General features: G+C 38.1%; 1 protein-coding gene across 12 annotated transcripts; it reads right to left on the reverse strand.

Annotated features, from left to right (window-relative positions):
- Positions 1-4,531: 4,531 nt before the first annotated feature.
- On the reverse strand, positions 4,532-26,467 carry LOC102555644 (zinc finger protein 182-like). Of its 12 annotated transcripts, none has more exons than XM_087605762.1 (6): positions 26,224-26,467; positions 19,255-19,347; positions 10,910-11,008; positions 10,110-10,230; positions 7,710-7,836; positions 4,532-6,816 (listed from the first exon to the last, which is right to left on the reverse strand). In XM_087605762.1, exons 4-6 carry the CDS (start codon positions 10,137-10,139, stop codon positions 5,327-5,329), a joined length of 1,647 nt encoding a protein of 548 aa, XP_087461888.1. In that variant the 5' UTR covers positions 10,140-10,230; positions 10,910-11,008; positions 19,255-19,347; positions 26,224-26,467; the 3' UTR covers positions 4,532-5,326. The 12 variants fall into 12 exon arrangements, with proteins under 12 accessions (XP_087461888.1, XP_087461883.1, XP_087461898.1 ...); XM_087605757.1 differs by having other exon boundaries at positions 19,255-19,351; XM_087605772.1 differs by having other exon boundaries at positions 7,710-7,878; positions 19,255-19,351.
- Positions 26,468-26,497: the final 30 nt, after the last annotated feature.

Here is a 26,497-nt window from a genome sequence, read left to right on the forward strand (position 1 = left end):
CTTTAAAAGCACCTGCAGAAAACACACCACTGCATTTTTCCAGCTCCTTTCCAAGCCCTGCAGGTCCTCTAATCTGGGAGATTCTTGGGTCACCTGGCTGTGGTTCATGCCTTTGTGCAATTAACTGCTGACTCTCCCAGGCCCACAGACAGGGGACTGGGTCTGAGCAGAAAGGACCAGGCCTCGGTAAAACGCCTGTGGTTAGGGACCATGTGGCACCCTCAGGTACCAAGGGAATGGTGGATTTTTCTGTCACTCTGGCCTGGGTCTTTGAAGCAGCTCTCCTAGACCTGCCCATCACAGAACAGTTCTGGAAACTTGGTAGCTCTAAACCTATCAGGCCAAGAGCATTCTCTTCTTTTCTTACCTTTCTACAATCTATCTCATTACATTCTTTTAACCTTCACTCTCCTGGTCCTGGTAGTATCCTGCCCCATGGAGACCAGCCAGATTCAGGCAGCCTGCTACACAGCTCCAGCTGCTAGGGTGTCGTGGGCCAGCTCTGCACAGCTTACCTCCATGCTTTCTGATGGCCTAGACAAGAACTGGATCTAGTAGGATGCTCTGTTCTGATATCTGAGACTCATAGTGAATTCTTAGGTAATCAGTCAATTCAATCCTAGTGCTGACTAAACCTGCAAAGATGTCTGTCATACTAACAACTTAGCAGTACAACTGAAAACTCTCACACACATGCCCTGACCTGCAGGGGTTCAGAGGAGACCTTGGTGAGGGAGAAAGAAAGAATGGGGTGACAGGAGGCATGAAGAAGGAGAGCAAGTCAGTGTTCTGATCAAGCTCTCAAACTTTAATTAAAAAAAAAAAAACCACAAAAAAAACAACAGCGGCGTATAAAGACAAGCAGGTGGGAAGGTCACCCAGGATCCAGGATCAATTTCACTACTGTCACCATCCTTCCTATACCCTAAACCGTAAGTTGCAGGTATTGACCAATAAGAACAGTTTTGCTAGAGGAAGAAGCTGTAAAAATGTTAAGAACAAACAACTGGCTAGGTGTCCCAGAGGGTGTAAGTAGGCTTAACAGTCCTGAAACATTCCTGAGATAGAGGGTGTTTAAGTAGCTTGGCTCCCGGCACACACAAAAAGGAGTAGACAATAAGAAATAATCTAACTCATGGCTGCAATCAATAAAATAGAGACATAGTGAAAAATACAAGTAATCAATGAAAGAAAGAGTTGGTTCTTTGAAAAAAAATCAACAACATAAACAAACCCTTACAAACTATAAGGCTGAAAGAAATCTCTAATCTAAAATAGGCAGGATTGGTAAAGATCTTTTCCAAATCTGTTGGTTGCCATTTTGTCCAAATGCCAGTGTCCTTTGCCTTACAGAACCTTTGAAGTTTTATGAGGTCCCTTTGTTGATTCTTGATCTTAGAGACAAAGCCATTGGTGCTTTGCTCGGGAAAATTTTCCCAGTGCCCATGTGTTTCAGGTTATTCCCTACTTTTTCCTCTATTAGTTTGAGTGTATCTGGTTTTATGTGGAGGTCCTTGATGCACTTGGACTTATGCTTTGTACAGGTTGATGAGAATGGGTCAATTTGCATTCTTCTACAAGCTGACCTCCAGCTGAACCAGCACCATTTGTTGAAAATGCTATTTTCTTTGAGTTTTATACAGTGGATTACATTGATGGCTTTCCAGATATTGAACCATCCCTGCATCCTTGGGATGAAGTCTACTTGATCATGATGGATAATTGTTTTGATGTGTTCTTGGATTTGGTTTGCAAGAATTTTATTGAATATCTTTGCGTCAATATTCATAAAGGAAATTGGTCTGAAGTTCTCTTCCTTTGTTGTGTCTTTTTCTGGTTTAGGTATAACCATAATTATGGCTTCATAGAAGGAATTGGGTAGTGATCCTTGTGTTTCTATTTTGTGGAATAGCTTAGACAGCATTGGTATGTCTTCTATGAAGGTTTGATAGAATTCTGCACTAAACCCATCTGGTCCTGGGATATTTTTGGTAGGAAGACTTTTAATATCTGCTTCTATTTCTTTAGGAGTTATGGGACTGTTTGGATGATTTATCTGATCCTAATTTAACTTTGGAACCTGGTATCCATCTAGAATCTTACCCACTTCTTCCAGATTTTCCAGTTTTGTTGAATATAGGCTTTTGTAATAGAATCTAATGATGTTCTGAATTTCCTCAGATTTTGTTATGTCTCCCTTCCCTTTCTGATTTTATTAATTTGGATACTCTCTCTGTGTCCTCTGGTTAGTGTGGCTAAGGGTTTATCTATCTTGTTGATCTTCTCAAAGAACAAGCTCCTGGTTTTATTGATTCTTTGTACAGTTCTTTTTGTTTTTAATTGGTCGATTTTAGCCCTGAGTTTATTTCTAGTCTTTTAATCCTCTTGGGTGCATTTGCTTCTTTTTGTTGTAGAGGTTTTAGCTGTGCTGTCAAGCTGCCAATGTATGGTCTCTCCAGTTTCTTTTTGGAGGCACTGTGAGCTTTCCTCTTAGCACTACTTTCATTGTGTCCCACTAGTTTGGTTATATTGTGCCTTCATTTTCATTAAATTCTAAAGTCTTTAATATCTTTATTTCTTCCTTGACCAAGTTATCATTGAGTAGAATGTTGTTCAGCTTCCATGTGAATGTGAGCTTTCTGTCTTTAGTGTTGTTATTGAAGACTAGCTTTAGTCCTTGGTGATCTGATAGGATGGATGGGATTATTTCTATCTTCCTGTATCTGTTGAGGCCTGTCAATTTTGGAGAAGGTACCCTGAGGTGCTGAGAAGAAGGTATACCCTTTTGTTTTAGGATGGAATAGTCTATAAATATGTTAAGTCCATTTGGTCCATGACTTCTTTTAGTCTGTCTATGTCTCTGTTTAATTTCTGTTTCCATGATCTGTCCATTGATGAGAGTGGGGTGTTGAAATCTCCTACTATTTTTGTGTGAGGTGCAATATGTCCTTTTAGCTTTAGTAAGGTTTCTTTTATGAATATAGATGCCCTTGTATTTGGAGCATAGTTATTTAGGATTGAGAGTTCATGTTGGTAGATTTTTCCTTTGATGAATATGAAGTGTCCTTCCTTATCTGTTGATAACTTTGGTTGAAAGTCCATTTTATTCGATATTAGAACGGCCACTTCAGCTTTTTTTCTCAGGACCATTTGCTTGGAAAATTGTTTTCCAGTCTCTTTTATACTTTTGTTGAAGAGATTTACTGGCCTTTTAAGTTGGGAGTCTTCTCTCTCTTCTACACCTATTATCCTTAGGTTTGATCTTCTCATTGTGTCCTGGATTTCCTGGATGTTTTGGGCTAGAAGCACTTTGGGTTTAGTTATCTTTGACGATTGTGTTCATGCTTTCTATCTTCTGCCCCTGAGTTCTCTCTTCTATCTCTTGTATTCTGTCAGTGATACTTGCGTCTGACTCTTGATCTCTTTTCCTGGCTTTTTTGTCTCCAGGGTTGTCTCACTTTGTGCTTTCTTTATTGTTTCTATTTCCATTTTTAGATCCTGGATGGTTTTGTTCAATTCCTCTTTGGTTTTATTTTCCCGTAATTCTTTAAGGGATTTTTGTTTCCTCTTTAAGGGCTTCTATTTGTTTACCTGTGTTGTCCTGTATTTCCTTTAAGGGAAATATGTCCTTCTAAAATCTTCTATCATCATCATGAGTTAAGATTTTAAATCCAAATCCTGTGTTTTTGGTGTGTTGGGATATCTAGTATTTGCTTTGGTGGGAGAACTGGGCTCTGATGATGCTAAGTAGTCTTAGTTTCTGTTGCTTAGATTCTTGTGCTTGCCTCTTGCCATCTGGTTACCTTTGGTGCTAGCTGGTCTTGCTATCTCTGAGAGTGGCTTGACCCTCCTCTAAGCCTGTGTGTCAGCACTCCTGTAGTCAGGCTTTCTCCCAGCAGGACTGGGTCCAGAGAGCTGTGGGACCACTTCAGCTCCAGGCACTTTAGGAAACCAGAGGATTTTATCCCAGACTGTTCCTGAGTTCCTGTGTCCTGAGGGCCCCAGGTGGGTCCCTGGGAGCATAACTGGTGGTCTTACCTCTGCTCTCAGTTGTGTCAGTGCTCCTGGAGAGTGGCTTTCAGCTCTGGGTACAGGATGAGACCAAAAGGATCCTTTCTCTGACTTTTCCTAGGTTCCTGTGTCCACAGTGCTCCAGGTCGGTTCCTCTTTGGCTTAGAATGAAACACAAGTGGTTCCCCCTATGCTCTTAGGATTGTCCACACTTCTGAGAGTCCAGCTCCCACAGGATCTGTGTACAGAGAGCTGTGAGACCAGGGCAGCTTTGGGTTCAGATGGAAGCCCAAAAGCTTTTCCTATGGTCTCATGTAACCTGTTACAGGTTCCTAACACCCCCAAAGGACTTGCTATCCACAGGTGGAAAAAATATTGGTCTAGTATTAATTTTTTGTTACAAATATGCAGAAAATAGTAATGGGTTCAGCATGTTGCATGTGAGACATTTTCAACAGAGATGCAGCCCACATATTTATCTACCCATCCCAAGTTGAAGCTGAAAACACCCAAGTCCAACTTGTTCAACCAATGAAATTTATTGAAGTTATATACAGGACTATGGGGAAGAAGCTCAAGAGACTCAAAGACAGCTGCTATCCTGAAACTTGGAACCAGCATATGATAAAGATTATGGATACTTGACACTCATCTGTGCATCTACAGGCACATGGACAGAACATTCCATTTTGGTTGCTCAGTTTGTGTCTGTGTTTCTTCATTTGAGTTAAACATACAGAGTGCTATGGATGTCATTTCATTTTTAGACGTGTATTATCCGTGTATAATCAGATTTCCTTTGCAATGGATTATTTCAGTCTCCACGAAAGTGTTACACAATACCAAATTCTCTGGGTTCTCTACTTTGTGTGCATTATGAAATACTTAATAGTGAACAATTTGAAAAATTTCCTTTATCCTCACATTTTCAGAGTTTCTCTAGCAAAAATACTTCGTGATTTCTAATATTTGAATATTACTTAAATGCTTTAACAAGTTCCTCATATTCATAACAGCCTCAAGTGTTGCAAAGAATTCACTTGGGTAAAACGCATGCCACATTTTCTGGTGGAATCTCCTCCCCTACCCCCATTATAAATTTCCAGATATTTTGTTAGACCTTATTTTCAGGTAAAGATCTTTCCTTGTGTTACATTTGTGAGATTTCTTTCTTGTATCTATTCTCTGATATATTGTCAGAGATGAGCTAACAGTAAAAGACCTGAACATTTACATTTGAATGGTCTCTCTCCTGTGTGTATCTTTGACAAGTTCTAAGATGATCTTTCTTGGTGAAGTGTTTGTCTCATTTGCTTCATTTGTAAATATCCTCTAATGTATGCATTCTTTGATGAGTGCTAAGACTACATTTATTTCTAAAGAAATTATTACATTCACTACATTTATAAGGTTTCTCTGCTGTATGAATTCTCTGATGAATACTAAGACTGCGTTTCTGAGTAAAGCATTTGTCACATTCGATACATTTGTATGGTTTCTCTCCTGTATGAATTCTCTGATGACCTCTAAGATCACCTCTGTGATTGAAGCATTTGTCACATTCACTACATTTGTATGGTTTTTCTCCTGTATGAATTCTCTGATGAATAGTAAGACTACATTTTTGGGAAAAACATTTGTCACATTCACTACATTTGTAAGGTTTCTCTCCTGTATGAATTCGCTGATGAATTATAAGATGGCCTTTCTGAGTAAAAGATTTGTCACATTCAATACATTTGTATGGTTTCTCTCCTGTATGAATTCTCTGATGAACTCTAAGATCAGTTTTGACGGTAAAGCATTTGTCACATTCACTACATTTGTAAGGTTTCTCTCCTGTATGAATTTTCTGATGAATACTACGACTGCAGGTTCGAGCAAAGCACTTGTCACATTTACTACATTTGTAAGGTTTCTCTCCTGTATGAATTCGCTGATGAATTATAAGATAGCGTTTCTGAGTAAAAGATTTGTCACATTCAATACATTTGTACGGTTTCTCTCCTGTATGATTTCGCTGATGAATTATAAGATAGCCTTTCTCAGTAAAAGATTTGTCACATTCACTACATTTGTACGGTTTCTCTCCTGTATGAATTCGCTGATGAATTATAAGATAGCGTTTCTGAGTAAAAGATTTGTCACATTCAATACATTTGTACGGTTTCTCTCCTGTATGACTTCGCTGATGAATTATAAGATAGCCTTTCTCAGTAAAAGATTTGACACATTCACTACATTTGTACGGTTTCTCTCCTGTATGAATTTTCTGATGAGTGCTATGACTGCATTTCTGGGAAAAGCATTTGTCACTTTCACTACATTTATAAGGTTTCTCTCGTCTATGAGTTGTCTGATGTTGTCTAAGCTTGCATTTCTTGATGAAGCATCTGGCACATTCACTACATTTCAAAGGTTTCTTTCCAGTATTGGTTTGTTTCAGTCTGAGTATTTGTTTAGAGTCAAAAACCTTATTAAGCACTGTACCACTGTGTTCTTTCTTTCCTATGTGGACTCCTTGATTTAGACCAATATCAGAACACAAATTTAAACACTTTATACAGCTTTTATATTTGGAAGGTTCTCTTGTGTTTCCAGTTTCATGTTTGTTCTGGTTTGATGACTCAACACGTGCATCCCTGAAGTTAGCTTGGTAAAGTGCACTTTGGGTGTATTCATGAATGATTTTGCCATGCTCATGATATTTGTAAGACTTCTGTTGAATATTAATATCCTTGTGGACAATATGCTGTATGTCTAGATCCAAGACATTCTCATATTTAGGACACATGCAATGATTTTCTGAAAAAAAAAAGTACAATTATAGATGATTATGATTAGTGGATAAGTGAGACAATATCCCATGTTTCCTAAAACTTTCTAACGTAAATTAGTGATTCTCAAGGATAGAATTCTCAAGTGGTCTTTCTTGTTTCACAGTCATTACATGGATGCTTAAGAACAACCTCAAATCTCATTTATAACAAATGACAGAAAATAACAATAGCCTCATAACTCTTATTGGAAGAGTTAATTTTGCAGGAGGTAGAAAAAATAGTTTGGACAGTAAAGAACTTTGAGAAAGTATCTCACTAAAAGATCATGTAAACAATATTTATCTATTTTTCGTTTCTTATGTGACAGTGACACTGTGGAGCTTTGGTCAGCTACAAATTCATTATGTAATCTACACTGGTGTGGAACTCAGAATACAAAGACCAGTCTGTGTCAGTACTTAAACATAGAGATTGCATATCAAAACGTAAATAGGTAACAACAAAATTCTCAAACCAACAGCTCTTTCTCCATTTAAAACCTTCTTTATTTTTAAAATTCATTTCATGAATTTTGAAAATGAAGAATTTAATGAATAGTAACATTAAAATACTTTAATCATTGTGTGCAGCAATATATTTTACTGTTCTGAATATTCAATTTTTTTGGAACTCCGAAGTTTTGATTAAAAGTAGCTAATAAGTTTTGAGAGATTACCAAGAATATAACACTGTTTCCTCTTCAAAAGAGTAGAGAGGAACGTAAAGGAAACACAATGAAAAATTATGTTGGTAACCAGTATTTCCCTTATTCTGGGAATATTTTGGCCTTTCAGAGAGATAACATAAACACATAGTAGGTAAATTCAAAAAAAATTTATCAGGAATTCTATAAGAGTTTTGCAAGAAGAGTCTTCTTACCCACAAAAAATAGATTGTTATAATTCTCCAACATCACATCCATGTACAATGCTCTCTGAGCATGGTCAAGACATTCCCATTCCTCCTGTGAGAAGTCCACAGCCACATCCTTGAATGTTAACAGACTCTGTAATGGAAAACTACATGTGGTTTCCTAGGCAAAAAAGTCCTAAAGAATTCAAGGTAATTTGTGATAAAGCTGAGTCATGATAAATAGTTAAGCACAAATAACATCTAGAAGTGCTATAGAAATGTGTCATAAGGTAAGCACTGCTGCTCTTTCATAAGTCATATATAGAATGATACACTATATTACTTAAATTATCTCCCCTTTAGTAAATGTCTAATGTTTTCTGAGACATTTCTGACAGGAGATGAAAGTTTTGCCACTATCACTTCATTTGAAAATTTGTCTGTAGTTTGGATTCTATTATCCAAAGTTGTTTCCCAGCATACATATACAACAGATTTTCAATCCCAATTCTTGGAAATGTAACAACAAACATAAAAGAAAATTGAAAATTCATTTTAATAAAAGATGCGAAATAGTCTTTATTGTATTTTCCATTTCTTTGCAACAGGATGACATAATATAATCATAATCAGCACTTTTAGGAAATATAGCACACATTTCTTGCCTTGATTGAGGAGTGTAGCTTTATCACAGATGGTCAAGTTACAATGAGTAAAACTGTACTTCTAAATTGTACAACTCTCATTCTTGCTCAACTAGGGACACTGTATCAGTCCTGCCTGTAGATGGGTCCCAACATGACTCTATTCTAAAATTTTCAGTTGATATCCTGAGACCAAGGTACAAAGTTGTACCCTTTCTAGAACAAAGACGTATAATATGAAATGCAGAATTATTGGATCAATTAGAAGTCACATTTTTTCTTTAAACATAAAGGGTGTGTAACATCAGTGAACATAGCCAACATTCCAAAAGACACACACAGAATCAAATACTTTGTGAAGTTATGTTATGAGACTATATTCATGACAGTAAATAGAAAAGCCAATATTAGAGATAGCATATAATTATTGAAACTTTTCTTAAAGTTGATATATGTAATAGACAATAACAATGTCATAAATTACATATGATTTTTTACTACATAATAATTAGTTATGTATGTGTAAATAAATGTCATATGTGACAATGTATTCAATTGAAGTAGAATAATTTTTTGATCAAATTGAGCTTTTAAAATGAGAATTATATTAATTCTACATGAATTTTTAAAAACATTATTACTCATGAGACTTACTTAACTATAAATTTTTAATCTTGTAATTTTAACTTGATCATCTATTGTTTCTACATACATCGCACTTATTATCATGTGTAACTTCAGTCCCAAGGGCTGGATTTGGAAATCAGGATGTAAGGAGCATAATGTATCATTCAGTGTATATAAAAATAACAAGATGAACACTTATGTACTTGAATAAAATACTATTGTAAAGAAGCATTGTCACAGCCCGTCAGAGTTTTCAACTATGTAATACATAGACTGGGGGAGAGAAAACATAGGGTAGATGAAACATTCTTCTTTTGCTAAAGAAGAAAACAATTTAAGAGGGATATTCATTTATGCTTAAAATTTGATGGCTTATGCATAGTACCAAGATAATATTTTCCAGAAAATATTTACTAATATATGGCATGTGCTGCAATACAAAGGTTCACACAGTAGTGTTTATACTACTTCTAAAAAATGAAACAAAAGAGAAGAAGAAAATAATCATCTGTATATTGAGAACTGACCACACTGTGCACTATGCAATTTCTCTTCTGAGACAGATTTCAAGTGTCAACAAACCCAAAATGACTATGTGACATAAAATGCTGAAAAGAGATACAAGAATACTGCAATCTGCATCTCCTCACAAACACATCAATGTTATGGTGATAGAAAGTCACATATTCCTTCCATCATCTATGTCTCTAGGGAGGTAAAATATTTACTATCAGGTTTCAAGACAGTGAATGTCTTCTAATTCTACAGTTCCATAAATTTTTTTCTTCCATACATTGCTCAGTGATGTCAGTATTCATGTATTTGCAGATCTACATTCACAAGGTTGTTTCTGGAAACCTGACTTATTACAAATTATGTGACATAGGACACCTTCTATCCCCAGAAATATTAAAGGACACAAGTCCATCCAATGTAGAAATTAGCCATAAACATATTCTTTGAGCATCAATCACAATACATTCTCTTTCAGAACTGCAGGTCATCGATCCTTGGAAATTTATGCCCTCACAGTATAAAACTCAGCAAAAATATAATTGGACAAGTCTGTACTTGTCCCATTATAAGTAAAAACTAAAGTTTCAAATGGTTTAAATAAAGAAAGCAAGTTTCAAAAAAATACGGACAGGACACTGACCTGGGGAGCATTTACCAGAGAAGCATTCATTCTTCTTATTACTCTTCTCCAAGTTTCTGTCTCAGGAATATAAACTGGAAGTCTTATTGAAATTTCACATCAAGGTTTCCAAAATTAAAAGCTAAAATTAATACAACTCTGTTATGGACAATGGTAAATCATATAAACGCATAAAAAAATTTGATACCTGAAATCTTGTCAACATTCCTTCAGACAGGAGGGCATGGAATGGTATATTTAATATGGCAAGGAAAATGACTACAATCTCAGGACATTTTCAAACCTCAGCAGGCACCACGCACAAATATAAGGTATATGTATACTTGATGCAAAAATCTACTACTACTCAGGGTTATTACTGGGAAATTATGATTCAAGAACTAGAGTCAGAGGCAAATGGCTCATGGGGCCCTAAGATGGATGTCTAGCATTAAGTGGAGTTTCATTAGGTATCACACTAGAATACAGTATCTGATCTGTTGGTCATGTTTCATTTTATTTTACCTGCCAGGTACAGTACGTCTATTTTCCATGTGTGTATTGTTGTCTTGATGTATAGACACAGATTCTATCTGCCAAATATCGTGTTTTGCTCAAATTGATAAACTGTTAACAGATCTAGTTACAGCCACTTTCATCATCATCCAATGTTTACATTGTTCCTCTAAAATCTATTTCCAATTTACTCTTCTTTCAATGTGGACCTCTTTTCTAAGTCATATGCCCACCACTCTGCAAGAATATTGATCACTTAAAATCAACATGAATATATTTCTAGGTAGAATATTACAATTACATGCCTTTAAATGGGATGTCCATGTGCTAACTGTTCTAAGACAGTGGTTCTCCATCTTTTTAATACAGTACCAGGAACTCTTAAATTGCTGGAGCAGACCCACCTGTAGATTGATATAGGAGTGGTATATCAGTTTTTAAAATAATCAGTAATATGTGTTATATGGTAGGCGTGAACTCTGTGAAAGGGTCAATTGATCCCCAAGGGGTCATAAGCCACAGGCTCAGAACAACAGTTCTAGGCAATGTCAAGTCAGCATCATCAAGAAGCAGGCATGGGAGAAACACTCTGATGGCTGCTATGTATAAGAGAATGTGCAGAGATAAAGTAAATCATTTCAGGGTATGCCCTTGGAATGATTTACTCATTATGCTAGATCCACCAAAATCCTTTCACTGTTAAAAACATCTTCCTGGACATGCATATATCTATGTCTTGGTATTGTTCCAGTGAGTACTCAGGTTCCCAATTAGTAATAAATATAAATCCAGTAAGACCCTTCAGTTCCTTGATGTTATGGATTTTTCCTCTTTGATAATAACCGTTATAATTCTACATGAAAGTAAACATGTGTAAGATGGGACTCCTGTCACACATAACTATACATATACATCCACATGCGGGCATACAAATATATGTATAGTTATATATATATATATATATATATATATATATATATATATATATATATATGTTCTTGCACATCTCAAAAATAAGGACTCATTCTGAATATTAAAACATTACACAACTACACAAAGTTGTCATGACTATGATATAGTATACATGAAACTTATTTATCTGTCTGCCTGCCTGCCTATCTATCTATCTATCTATCTATCTATCTATCTATCTACCTATCTATCTATCTTCCAGATTTTATTCCCCTCCTGGTCCACCATCCGATTGTTCTACATCCCATACCTCCTCCCCACCCCACCCCCATCCCATTTCCCTGAGGATATTCCCACCCACCCTATCCACCAGACCCCTAAACTCCCTGGAGTCTCTTGAGGGTTAGGTGCACACTCTCTCACTGAATCCAGACCCGGCAGTCATCTGCTGTATATGTGTTGGGGCCCTCATATCAGCTGGTGTATGCTGCCTGGTTGGTGGAAACTCTTTTTGTGTATTAAGTTGACTGTATATTTCTGTCATATCAAAATAGTTGTCCAGATATTTAATGGACACTTGGAAAGTCTCTTTCTATGCCATTGCCCAAGTAGTTTAGTGTGACAATGGTAACTAGCAGATGGATGGCATGCTGTGGAGTCATAAAAAATTAAAAGAGAATTGAAGAGGAAAAGGATGATTTTCTAGAAACAAGTGACTATCAATGTTTTATGTCATAAAACTAGGCCAGGCAATGAGCAAGTGCTGACATAGTACTTCCACTAACAATGTCTGAGGACTAGACAGACTCAGCAACAAATTCTCCAGTTTGTTCAGAAAAACTTGTAATAATCTTCCACTGAGAATATTGAACACAAAGCTGGCTTTACCTTCATACAAAAAGAAGATGAGAAAAAAAATCATTTGCAAAGAAAAAAAAGTCAAAGACTACTTGCAAGGATATACATTGACAAAGAAATTCTCTCTAATGGATCCAGAGAAGGAACTCAAGTTGATTTCATGCCAAGGATGCAAAATGGTTTCAGCACCCACAAAACAAATAATTTAAGCCTTAAAATATGTAAAAATCAGTGACAGAAGCCATAAAACCATATCAATATATCCATGAAAGACCTTGGGAAAAATAGTGCATTGACTCAATATGAAAGCAGTGAAGAAAGAATGTGAGAACAGAAGGAACACAGCTCATGAATATCAAAATTGTAGCCAACATCCTAAATCTGTCCTTACAAAATTTGAAGACAGCTGTCATTATTCTACTATACACAGAGGAAAGACAAAGATAGGTTATGCCTCAACACTAATTTATCACAGTGCAATAGTGTTTGCAAAGAGCAAGAAAGATATACAACATTTTAAATGTGTTAAATAAGAGAACGAGGAAGGCATGTTTTCCCAAATTTTATAATTTGGGAAACATAATTCTTCAATTCAAAACTACAAATATTCCGCAAGAAAGCTCAATTCTGATAATAGTTTTAATATGCTTTATAAAACTACAAGAAAATATCACTTGGTTTTATACCTCCCTAGGGAAGATGCTGAGAAGTCAGCAGACTACTCATTTTCTAAAAATGTATTTGATACATTTCTATGTGTGTAGCATTCACATTGCTAAAAGGGTTCTGAAGGTTGCTCAGCAAAAAGAATCATCAATGGCACTCCTCAGATGCTGACTCTTAGTACTATAACAATATTCTGTCCAGCAAGGTATGGCCACCAGAGGAATAGTGACAGGATTTTTGTAAATAACAGAAGTATTTCTGGTCTGAACTAAGGTCAGCCCATAAAGCAAGCATAGCTGTCACTAGATGTCAGTTAAAAGTCAATGACTGGAAAAATATTAGGTCCAGGATGGGAAATGAGTGATGTACTGCTACATGTCAGAATACTAGAATTTACTTGAAATTCTTTTACTCATACCATAGCCTGGTGCTCCTGAAAGCCTAAATCAGACAGCCATAGTTTGTAATAGGAAACTCATTTCAGAGACTGCTGAGTACAATGACTGAAGTGGCTGGAGGGAGAAGGCTGTAAGAGCTGATGGAAGGGGAGTGGGTTACGGAAATCCACACTGTCATATACCATAAGAGTTGGGATTATGAATACCTGACAGCCTGGCTACCCATTCCAAAACTGCCTTCAAGTATACATGAAATACAAGAAGGATATATGGGATGAAAATATAAGTAACAGGGGATGGAAGAGAAAAATAGAAAAGAAAGGGTATTTCCCAGAGGACCGATCTGGCACTGTGGAAATGTTTCACAAACTTGTGAGAAAAATGCCTACATCTTTCTCTTCTGTTCAGACCAAGGTGGCTGCCTAAGTCCACATGCACTAGAATGAGTGTGAGAATGAGAATGTCACTCAGTGAGTTGGGTTACAGTGCATTTCACATTTGAACAACGTGGAAGAATGTGTTGGTTTTGACTTAGGACACATTACCATGGAACCCTTAGTCCAACTTATTGTATTAACGCAGGTGTTGGCTAACAGCATTTTCCTATATTATAAATTATCCCAAAATTAGTACAGTTCCTCATAAAAGTTACTGCCGTGTACCTAACTTCATCATCAATATGATAAATCTTCTTTTGCTACATTACAATTGATATGGGATGTTCTCCACCCTGAGTTCCATGTACACAAACAATTTTATTTATCATACACAGATTCATTCCTAACAGTCCCAAGGTTGCCATACGGTGCTAGCTGTTCTGTCACATATCCAGAATCCATATTTATTCTCACATTAAGAGTGATGACTCTCTATTCATTCTTATACTGTTATCTTGACTGCTTGTCAATATCTCCAGTTTACTGTTTCTTTTTTAATTTTAATTTAATTTTGCACATGTATCTTTATCTCCAGGTGGGGCTGAGGACCAGCCTCATTTGGAGAGGGGTTCCTGAGGAAATGGTGTGGAAACAATGGAAGAAAACAACTCAGTCAATAATGGGTGCAAAGTTAACAGCTCTATTTTCTGCTTCAGATGGCCCTATAGACAGCTCTCTGCCTGAGATAGCTCTCCATTCAAGTTGGCTCTCTGCTTGAGACAGGTCTCTGCCAGAAAAAAACTGAAAAATTTTCTGGATAGCTCAAGGGTTTTCTGACCAAATTCAGAAAAGCTGCTAGAAAGAAAAAAAATTCTTGGATTTTCTGACCAAAGTTAGAAATCTCACCAGAAAATAAAAAAAAAAAAAAAAAAAAAAAAAAAAAGCTATATCAGCACTCAAAACAGTTCTCTCTAGGTATCTCTCTCTAGCTAGCTCTGTCCGAGTAGCTCTTTCTTGTAGAACAAAGCCCAATCTTTTATTTGCATAAGCTACTTCCTTAGGAATTTAAAGGTGTATACCATCATGCCTGAACCTAATCTTGCTCAGTCTTAGGCTCACTTTGAATTCAGGAATCTGCCTGCCTTTGTGTATTAAAACAATGAGCTTAACTGGGTGGGATGCCACTCTAACATCATCATTCCCTCACTCCCTGGTACTCCTTTGACTTTTGAACCATGACCCTCGTTTTTTTAACTATTTCTTCCTTTTACTGACTCATTAGTGCAGCTACCTCTATTCTTTTGGGTTTGTGAAACTGCTAGTGCAGTTCGTCTTTAATCCTAACATTGAAAAACCCTGTTCATATTTTATTGAATTTGTGTTTTCAGAGTTCCTTCCCACAGCTTTAAGGGCTTTTCCTGAAGGCTATCGCATTTACAAAGTTACAGAGGAACATTAAACATATTCTTGCCTCCTGGACTCAATGTTGTTTCTAAATATTGTGGAGTCATTAAAATTGGGAGGGAGAACATCCCATGACTTTGACAGAGAGAACATTTCCCGAAAAAGGAACATGAAACAAAATATATACATTATTATTCAAATAAGCCCTATGCCTACAGAAATTGTCAGCACTTGTAAAGAGCCATGCCCTACTGGCTCTGCTCCGGGGCCAGGAAACCTCGCCACACCATCCCTTCCTGGGCCATGCAGGACTCGGAAATGTAGGTCTGTGCATGCCATGCACACAGAGCCTACGGTAGGCCAAAGACGGTTGGAACCTGATATGTGGATAAACATGAAGTGCCAAGGAAGGTACAGGGAATGGAACCTGAAAACTGGAAGGACAAATGCCCTTAACTACTGAGCTACAATTCTTGCACTTAATTGTGCCTTAATTACCTGCTATACAGACCTAAATCAAAGAACAGTGAGACAAACTTCATGGAGCACCAAGGACCTTTTCTTGAGTGCCAGATTGAGTGCCAGAAGACAATTACACAGAAGTGAAGTAACAGGCATATTTAAAAGTTTGGCAAAAACAGACACTGGTGGGGATGGATGTTTGTCCACAATTACATGTCCCAGGGCTGAAAAAGGTGAAAAGCAGTTAATCCAAAATAGTAAGTACAAAGATATTAGTAAGGTCATGTAGAAATTCATGAAATAGATGCAAAGATAATATAATCATTCAGTACAACACACTTGTCTCTGTGCAAAGACTAAAGTACTGACAAAGCCTTGCTCACCTACTCTAAACTAATAGAGTGACTCTCTATGTATTAAAACTAGACACTAAAAAGGGGACAGTGCAATGTATGGCAATAATGTCAGCATTACATTATGTAGTGATGGGGAAAGTCATACACGAATAAATCAGAACTGAAGAAGAAATGATGAGTTCTTAGAAAAAGTGAATGAATCAAACACCTATACTATAAAACTACAACATGCATCAAGCAAGTGCTTAGATTGAAATAAGAAGTTTCTTTAATAGTGATTGAGGACTGGACAGGTTAACACGGAATTGTCCTTTTCTTAGAAAAACCTGATACTAATGTCAAAAGGAGATTATTCCCTAAAACACAAAGAAGAGGAACAGTAGAAATTCATCATACAAAGCTGGTTTTACCTCAATGTCAAAAGCAGGGGAGCTCAAACAATTATTTGCAAAGACAAATCACAGACCGATTGTCATAGACACAGAGACTATCTCTACATTCCATGGAAATCGAAGGAAAGCTGAGTTCATACCAGAATATAAGACTCTTTCAACACCTACAAACTAATAAATGTGAGAAACAAAACATGTAGAAGCATTGAGAAGAAAAATGATCATGTCAATTGATGCATGAAAGTCCTGTGGTAAGATAAGACATTTGTTGAGTAAAAAATCTCAAGAATGTGATGAGAACAGAAAAAACATGCCTCAGAATAATAAAAACAAAGAGAAGCACAGCTATAGAAAACAGTACAATGAAAACGGAGATCTGAACTCTTCTCTAATCTGGACTAACTCAACCCAGTGTTATCAGTGAGTAAACATTCCAAGGATAGAGGAAAATTTAAAGGAGTCAATATAGTTGAGTCCAAGAGCAAGTTTTCTTGAGAAAAAAATAACTCAGATCAAACCACTAACACTGTCTACAAATATCTTGGACTCCCTGGTAGTAGCATTCATAGTATTAAAAATAGCTATGCAGACTCGGGTAGGGGGCAGAGTTATCAAAGTCCATACCCAGATCTGGATCCCATGTACTACAATCCCAATCAACCAGGCAAGGGATAAACACTGGTGTCATAGTGTCAGGACTATTTTGTGAGTAAGAGAAGGCTTTCTGGTTCAATTTGAGGGCAGCTCCACAGAAAAAACGAAAAACAAAACAAAACAAAACAAAAGGGTTACACAGGGAACATGGCCAAAAGCTATGATAATAAATGTAACAGGACTTAGAAAAAAATGTGATGTGTTCTACCACGCTCATACCTAGTGTCTTGCTACTTTCAGGTGGTGTCAAAGAAATTTTGTTTAAATGAGCAACAATTTGTTTAGAGATTCAAAACTAATCAAATACTGAGATCAACTGACTGCTTACTGTACAGCCTAATATGAGAAATCCATGTTACCATATCTACAATTTTTCTCAGTGAAATTTTCCAGAATCTTTAATGAAATAAAACCGGACAAAATGAAATTCACGCTCTCTTTTTATTATCACTTGAAGCTCATCTCACCCCTTGCTCAATCCCTCTAACATATCTGGATCCCTTGCTACAGTCCCCCCTCTCTTTACCATCCAGGGCTTTTAGTTGCTTAACAGGTGAGAATTTTACCCCAGCCTATAATATACCTAAAACAGAAAAAACATGCTCCTCTCAGAGTATGCATATGCACTCACTATTCCAGTCTCTGAGGTGCACTATTAAGAACTAACCATAAGATACATTTCTCAATATTCTGATGCGATATTTGCATCCTAGAACTCATATAAATTCCAGAGAATTAACTGCAGAAAAGTTTCCTTGGTAAAGGTTAATGTTTATAACCATACCTTTAAAGCGTGCTAAAATATACTTCCTGATAAAATCAAATTTACAGTGGCTACTTATGTGACTAATATCTAAAAAGTTCTCTGGGAATGCTACATCACAAGGGGGAAAGGCCACTCCCTTGAATAGGTAAATAGGAAAAGAGCAAAGTTAGAAATAATGGATGAAGTTAAACTCCAGTATCTTTGTAATTGTCCCAATGTCCAATAGAACCATGTTTTTAGACAACAGATAAGGCAAATCCTCTAGTACATAATATTCCTGTGACTATCCTCAAAATTACAACATGCATGAAAACATCAGGATAAACCCCAGGTCACATGATCTAAAATCTTCCAATAGAGTTAAGATAGCCACAGCAGAATTTTAAACTCTGCTTTCTGATGAGCTGTGCCAAAGAACTAATTATACCCTTGGCCCTACTACTGCCTTGGAAGTTCCAGAGTTGCCTCCATAGCAGCTGTACCCCAACCCCGGCCTCATTCAATGGGGACTTTCCCAACCTACCTGCTGGTGTTATATGAAGATATTCCCTTTACTATATGACTCAATGTTGTGATGAAACTCCAAGAATTACTCTCCCAAGAAATTTCATTTCACAACCAACTCCAGCTGTGTTTACAAAACAGAACACTGTATATTTGTGTAGCGCAAATCCCACCACACCACTATCAGAAATATAGGTAACTCAGAGATGTGTTTCATGCACAAAAGATGGCATGATGCAGATTCAGTACTTTTAAAAATTGTAAATAGGGAAACATGAAGTAATATGGGAATGGGTAATGGGAGCTGAGGAAGATGTGGTAAATTTGATCAAAAACATGATGCATTCATAAATTAAATTCTCCAAACGGTAAAAAACAATATACATCACTGACTTGACATTTATTTCTTCAGTTTGGTCACTGGTTATCACCCATTCAGGCTCCAAATTTAACTCTCATGCTAGCAGGAACACCTTCAAATTCTTTCCTGTACCATTAACTGGAATCATTGTATAGTACCTTCAGATTGTTTACTGTTTCTTTTTGTTAAGATTTATGTAGGGGCACTCAAGAGGCAGGTCCCCTGCATTCCAGACACCGCCCATTTCTGAAGGGACCCGATCAAAAGCTCCCTGCACCCAAATCACTAGGCTGAAAGAGCTAAACCTTCAGAGGGGCAGACATGTCTGGGAAGCCAGAAGTGACTACACTCTGCCCACATTTCTGACTCCACAGAAAACACCTAATGCCATCTGGGACCCTGGTGAATGGTGCCCCAGGAAAAGGTGGCATAGGCCGTCGTGGTTGCCGCCCTCATGAAGAGCTCAAAAGCAGCCCCTCAGGAGCAACTTCAGCCACAGGACCACAGGTAAGACCAACGTTTCTGCTCCAAGCCACCTACCTGGTGGACTCAGGACACAGGTCACAGGAACAGCTGAAGACCAGTAGACAGAAAAGACTACACGCCCGAAAGCAGAACACTCTGTTCCCATAACTGGCTGAAAGAAAACAGGAAAACAGGTCTACAGCACTCCTGACAAACCGGCCTATAGGACGGTCTAGCCACTGTCAGAAATAGCAGAACAAGGTAACACCAGAGACAACCTGATGGTGAGAGGCAAGCGCAGGAGTCCAAGCAACAGAAACCAAGACTACATGGCATCATCATAGCCCAGTTCTCCCACCAAAGCAAACACTGAATACCCAAACACACCAAAAAAGCAAGTACTAGATTTAAAATCACATTTGATGATGATGATGGAGGACTTCAAGAAAGACATAAAGAACTCCTTTAGAGAAACAGAGGAAAACATAAATAAAAAAGTAGAAGCCTATAGAGAGGAATCACAAAAATCCCTGAAAGAATTCCAGGAAAACACAATCAAACAGTGGAAGGAATTAAAAATGGAAATAGAAGCAATAAAGAAAGCACAAAGGGAGAAAACCCTGGATATAGAAAAGCAAAGGAAGAGACAAGGAGGCATAGATAGAAGTATCATGAACAGAATACAAGAGATAGAAGAGAGAATATCAGGAGCAGAAGATTCCATAGAAATCATTGACACAACTGTCAAAGATAATGTAAAATGGAAAAAGCTCCTGGTCCAAAACATACAGGAAATCCAGGACTCAATGAGAAGATCAAACCTAAGGATGATAGGTACAGAAGAGAGTGAAGAATCCCAGCTCAAAGGACCAGTAAATATCTTCAACAAAATCATAGAAGAAAACTTCCCTAACCTAAAGAAAGAGATGCCCATAAACATACAAGAACCCTACAGAACTCCAAATAGATTGGACCAGAAAAGAAACTCCTCCCGTCACATAATAGTCAAAACACCAAATGCACAAAACAAAAAAAGAATATTAAAAGCAGTAAGGGAAAAAGGTCAAGTAACATATAAAGGCAGACCTATCAGAATCACACCAGACTTCTCGCCAGAGACCATGAAAGCCAGAAGACCTAGACAGATGTCATACAGACCCTAAGAGAAAACAAATGCCAGTCCAGGTTACTGTATCCAGCAAAACTCTCAATTAACATAGATGGAGAAACCAAGATATTCCACGACAAAACCAAATTTACACAATATCTTTCTATAAATCCAGCCATACAAAGGATAGTAAATGGTAAAGGCCAACATAAGGAGGCAAGCTATACCCTAGAAAAAGCAAGAAACTAATCGTATTGGCAAAAAAACAAAGAGAAGAAAAGCACACAAACACAATCTCACATTCAAATATGAATATAACAGGAAGAAACAATCACTATTCCTTAATATCTCTCAATATCAATGCACTCAACTCCCCAATAAAAAGACATAGATTAACAAACTGGATAGGCAATGAGGACCCTGCATTCAGCTGCCTACAGGAAATACACCTCAGAGACAAAGACGGACACTACCTTACAGTGAAAGGCTGGAAAACAACTTTACAAGCAAATGGTCTGAAGAAGCAAGCTTTCTCCAAAATCGACCATATAATTGGTCATAAAACAGACTTCAATAGATACAGAAAGACACAAATAATCCCATGCGTCTTATCAGACCAGTATGGGCTAAAGCTGGTCTTCAACAACAATAAGGGAAGAACGCCCACATATACATGGAATTTGAACAATGCTCTACTCAATGATAACCTGGTCAAGGAAGAAATAAAGAAAGAAATTAAAGGCTTCTTAGAATTTAATGAAAATGAACGTACAACATACCCAAACTTATGGGACATAATGAAAGCTGTGCTAAGAGGAAAACTCATAGCTCTGAGTGCCTACAGAAAGAAACTGGAGAGAGCAACTTGACAGCACACCTACAAGCTCTAGAACAAAAAGAAGCAAATACACCCAGGAGGAGTAGAAGGCAGGAAATAATCAAACTCAGAGCTGAAATCAACCAAGTAGTAACAAAAAGGACCATAGAAAGAATCAACAGAACCAAAAGTTGGTTCTTTAAGAAAATCAACAAGAGAGATAAACCCTTAGTCAGACTAACCAGAGGACACAGAGAGTATGTCCAAATTAACAAAATCAGAAATGAAAAGGAAGACATAACTACAGAATCAGAAGAAATTCAAAAAATCATCAGATCCTACTACAAAAGCCTATATTCAACAAAACTTGAAAATTTACAGGAAATGGACAATGTCCTAGACAGATAGCAGGTACTGAAGTTAAATCAGGAACAGATAAACCATTTAAACAACTCCATAACTCCTAAATCAATAGAAGCAGTCATTAAAGGTTTCCCAACCAAAAAGAGCACAGGTCCAGAGGGGTTCAGTATAGAATTCTATCAGACCTTCATAGAAGACCTCATACCAATACTATCCAAACTATTCCACAAAGTTGAAACAGATGGAGCACTACCGAATTCCTTCTATGAAGCCACAATTACTCTTATACCTAAACCACACAAAGACCCAACAAAGAAAGAGAACTTCAGACCAATTTCCCTTATGAATTTGGATGCAAAAATACTCAATAAAATTCTGGCAAACCGAATCCAAGAGGACATCAAAACAATCATCCAACATGACCAAGTAGGCTTCATTCCAGGCGCGCAGGGATAGTTTAATATATGGAAAACTATCAATGTAATCCATTACATAAACAAACCGAAAGATAAAAACCACATGATCATTTCATTAGATGCTGAGAAAGCATTTGACAAAATTGAACACCCCTTAATGATAAAAGTCCTGGAATGAATAGGAATTCAAGGCCCATACCTAAACATAGTAAAAGCCATATACAGCAAACCAGTCGCTAACATTAGACTAAATCGAGAGAAACTTGAAGCAATCCCACTAAAATAAGGGACTAGACAATGCTGTCGACTCTCCCTACTTATTCAATATAGTGCTTGAAGTTCTAGCCAGAGCAATCAGACAAGAAAAGGAGGTCAAGGGGATACAGATTGGAAAAGAAGAAGTCAAAATACCACTATTTGAAGATGATATGATAGCGTATTTAAATGATCCCAAATGTTCCACGAGAGAACAACTAAACCTGATCAACACCTTCAGCAAAGTGGCTGGGTATAAAATTAACTCAAATAAATCAGTAGCCTTCCTCTACACAAAAGAGAAACAAGCCGAGAGAGAAGTTAGGGAAACAACACTCTTCATAATAGTCCCAAATAATATAAAATACCTCGGTGTGACTGTGACCAAGCAAGTAAAAGATCTATATGATAAGAACATCAAGCCTCTGAAAAAAGAAACTGAAGAAGATAATAAAAGATGGAAAGATCTCCCATGCTCATGGATTGGCAAGACTGATATAGTAAAAATGGCCATATTATCAAAAGTGACCTACAGATTCAATGCAATCCCCATCAAAATACCAATCCAATTCTTCAGAGAGTGAGACAGAACAATTTGCAAATTCATCTGGAATAACAAAAAACGCCTAATAGCTAAAACTATCCTCAACAATAAAAGGACTTCAGGGGGAATCACTATCTCTGAACTCAAGCAGTATTACAGAGCAATAGTGATAAAAACTGAATGGTATTGGTACAGAGACAGACAGATAGACCAATGGAATAGAATTGAAGACCCAGAAATGAACCCACACACCTATGGTCACTTGATTTTTGACAAAGGAGCCAAAACCATCCGATAGAAAAAAGATAGCATTTTCAGCAAGTGAAGCTGGTTCACCTGGAGGTCAACATGTAGAAGAATGCAGATCGAACCATGCTCATCACCCTGTACAAAGCTTAAGTCCAAGTGGATCAAGGACCTCCACATCAAACCAGATACACTCAAATTAATAGAAGAAAAAATGGGGAAGCATCTCGAATACATTGTCACCGGTGAAAATTTCCTGAACAAAGCACCAAAGGCTTATGCTCCAAGATCAAGAATGGACAAATGGGATCTCATAAAACTGCAAAGCTTCTGTAAGGCAAAGGACACTATTGTTAGGACAAAACTGCAACCAACAGATTGGGAAAAGATCTTTACCAATCCTACAACAGATAGAGGCCTTATAGCCAAAATATACAAAGAACTCAAGAAGTTAGACTGCAGGGAGACAAATAACCCTATTAAAAATGGGGTTCAGAGCTACACAAAGAATTCACAGCTGAGGAATGCTGAATGGCTGAGAAACACCTAAAGAAATGTTCAACATCTTTAGTCATAAGGGAAATGCAAATCAAAACAACCCTGAGATTTCACCTCACACCAGTGAGAATGGCTAAGATCAAAAACTCAGGTGACAGCAAATGCTGGTGAGGATGTGGAGAAAGAGGAACACTCCTCCATTGTTGGTGGGATTGCAGACTGGTACAACCATTCTGGAAATCAGTCTGGAGGTTCCTCAGAAAATTGGACATTGAACTACCTGAGGACCCAGCTATACCTCTCTTGGGCATATACCAAAAGATGCCCAACATATAACAAAGACACATGCTCCGCTATGTTCATAGCAGCCTTATTTATAACAGCCAGAAGCTGGAAAGAACCCAAATGCCCTTCAACAGAGGAATGGATACAGAAAATGTGGTACATCTACACAATGGAATAGTAGTCAGGTATCAAAAACAATGACTCTATGAAATTCATAGGCAAATGGATGGAACTGGAAAATATCATCCTGAGTGAGCTAACCCAATCACAGAAAGACATACATGATATGCACTCATTGATAAGTGGCTATTAGCCCAAATGCTTGAATTACCCTAGATGCACAGAACACATGAAACTCTAGAAGGATGACTAAAATGTGAATGTATCACTCCTTCTTTAAAAGGGGAACAAGAATACCCTTGGCAGGGAATAGGGAGGCAATGTTTATAACAGAAGCAGAAGGAACACCCATTCAGAGCCTGCCCCACACGTGGCCAACACATCTACAGACACCAAACAAGATAAGATGGATGAAGCAAAGAAATGCAGGCTGACAGGAACTGGATGTAGATCTCTCCTGACAGACGCACCCAGAATACAGCAAATACATAGGCGAATGCCAGCAGCAAACCACTGAACTGAGAACGGACCCCTGTTGAAGGAATCAGAGAAAGGACTGGAAGAGCTTTAAGGGGCTTGAGACCCCATATGAACAATAATGCCAACCAACCAAAGCTTCCAGGGACTAAGCCACTACCCAAAGACTATACATGGATTGACTGTGGGTTCCAACCTCATAGGTAGCAATGAATAGCCTAGTAAGAGCACCAGTGGAAGGGGAAGCCCTTGGTCCTGCCAAGGCTGAACCCCCAGTGAAAGTGATTGTTGGGGGGAGGGCAGTAATGGTGGGAGTATGGGGAGGGGAACACCAATGTAGAAGGGGAGAAGGAGGTGTTAGGGGGATGTTGGCCCAGAAACCGGGAAAGGGAATAACAATAGAAATGTAAGTAAGAAATCCTCAAGTTAATAAAGATGAAAAAAAAATTTCAGTCTGGACTCTTCAAAAGACCTTTGGTTGTTTTCTGCTTCATATTATAACCCTCCAAAATACACTGTAAGCACTACCTGTCCAGGAACCAGTTACCTTCTTGGAATGCTGGGAGTTTTAGTTCTTGGGAAAATAACTAAACCTCATAGGAAAGTAGGGTGTCCTATATGTTTGTCTCTGTAGCATGTGACCAAAGTCTATCTCTTGGACAGTATTTAACATTTAATAACTCTTGCACAAATGGTGGAATTGGTTTTTTCTCCAATTGGTTTTTCTCACCGAGCATCCTCAGCCACACCTTTGGGCAGTCATCTTTTCATTTTGACTCAATCCTGAGGTGTAACCTTAATAACTAAGCATATGAAGACACATGTCTGTATGCTATATTTACATCTAAGAAAGCATGAGTCTAAGATGGACCTCTAACGGGGAATAAAACTTTGCTCAGTAAAACGTACTTTGCAGCCATAAGTTTGGTGCTTATATTATGTATTTTCTGATTCAGTCAAATGAGCGCTGGTTCCTCATATGACTAATATCTACAAAGCTCTCTGGGTATGCCTATTCCCCAGGCCATAGACCACCCTCTTGAAGAGGTGAATGGTGGGACAGGGGAGTTAAAGCATGGATGCATTTTTAAGACCCTCAGATGGAGGAGACTCTCGCTCCAATCCTGAGGACGACGCCACCCCATGAACACACGGGACTCACATCTAGATGCAAAAGCAAGAGGTTTACTTGGGACACCAGTGCACTGGGGCTCGACATGGTCCTCACGCAGGAGGGATGTTAAGAGCCCCGAATAGCAGAAATACACAGTTTATATAGTCACTACAAGGTCATAGAGCTTCATTAGCTCAGCTATTCCAGTACCAAGGATATCTGACTTGGCAAATGTTTTCTGTCCTGTAGCACAATCTATACCATCTGTTCTTGTAGGCGGCTAGCTTCCTGGGGAGTAGGTGGAAATGTACTCCCTGTGCTTCCTGGTCTATTGTCTAACGACTAGCTAAGCGGAGGCCAACGTAAAATTTTTTTTTTACTCTTCAGAAATGGCTGCACTGGTGTCAAACGGGGATCTTTCACATTTAAGTTCTAGGATCTTTGGGGTTGAGGATTTAGCTCAGTGGTAGAGCGCTTGCCTAGCAAGCGCAAGGACCTGGGTTCGGTCCCCAGCTCCGAAAACAAACAAAAAAAAAAAAAAAAGGAAAGGAAAAAAATAGTTCGAGGATCTTTGTGACTGCTGTAGCAAATGTGCAAACTACACGTACTGCAAATGCTCTACATTATTTTAGGAAAATATTCTGGTAACCATAAGTTCAATGAGAAAACTGTGATACACCCAGTTCACCGGATCTCAAGCTACCGGACAGCGGAGAGCAGCGTCCTTAAGAGCAGCTGCAGGAAACACACCGCTGCTCCGCTCCGCTCCCGCCCGTTTCCCAACCACACAGCTCCTCTGACCTGGGAGGTTCCAGGGCGACCGGTCTGCTGTTCTCGTCGCTGCGCTGTTGACTCTCCTGGGTCCACACAGGAAAACGCATCTGAGAAGAGTTTACAGGTTTCGGAAAGAACCAGGTCAGGGTAACTCGCCTGCAGTTAGAGTAAAGACAACGTAACTCCAATATCTATCTAAGGGAATGATAGGTTTTCCAGTCTATCTAGCCTAGAAAGTTGGAGCAGCTCTCCTAGACCCGCCCAGTCCGCCACGGTTCCGGTCACGTGATAGCTCTAAACC

The sequence above is a fragment of the Rattus norvegicus genome, chromosome 1 (assembly GCF_021556685.1).
Source record: "Rattus norvegicus strain SHRSP/BbbUtx chromosome 1, alternate assembly SHRSP_T2T, whole genome shotgun sequence".
Taxonomy (NCBI): Eukaryota; Metazoa; Chordata; class Mammalia; order Rodentia; family Muridae; genus Rattus; species Rattus norvegicus.

Excerpts from the sequence above, each read along its gene's own strand:
- LOC102555644 (XM_087605743.1), bottom strand. The coding sequence starts at position 26,303 with ATGCGTTTTCCTGTGTGGACCCAGGAGAGTCAACAGCGCAGCGACGAG. Across the intron at positions 10,192-26,223 it reads GTCGCCCTGGAACCTCCCAG|ACTTCCAGTTTATATTCCTG; the intron begins GTCAGAGGAGCT and ends AATTTCAATAAG. Across the intron at positions 6,817-7,709 it reads TAACAATCTATTTTTTGTGG|AAAATCATTGCATGTGTCCT; the intron begins GTAAGAAGACTC and ends TTTTTTTTTCAG.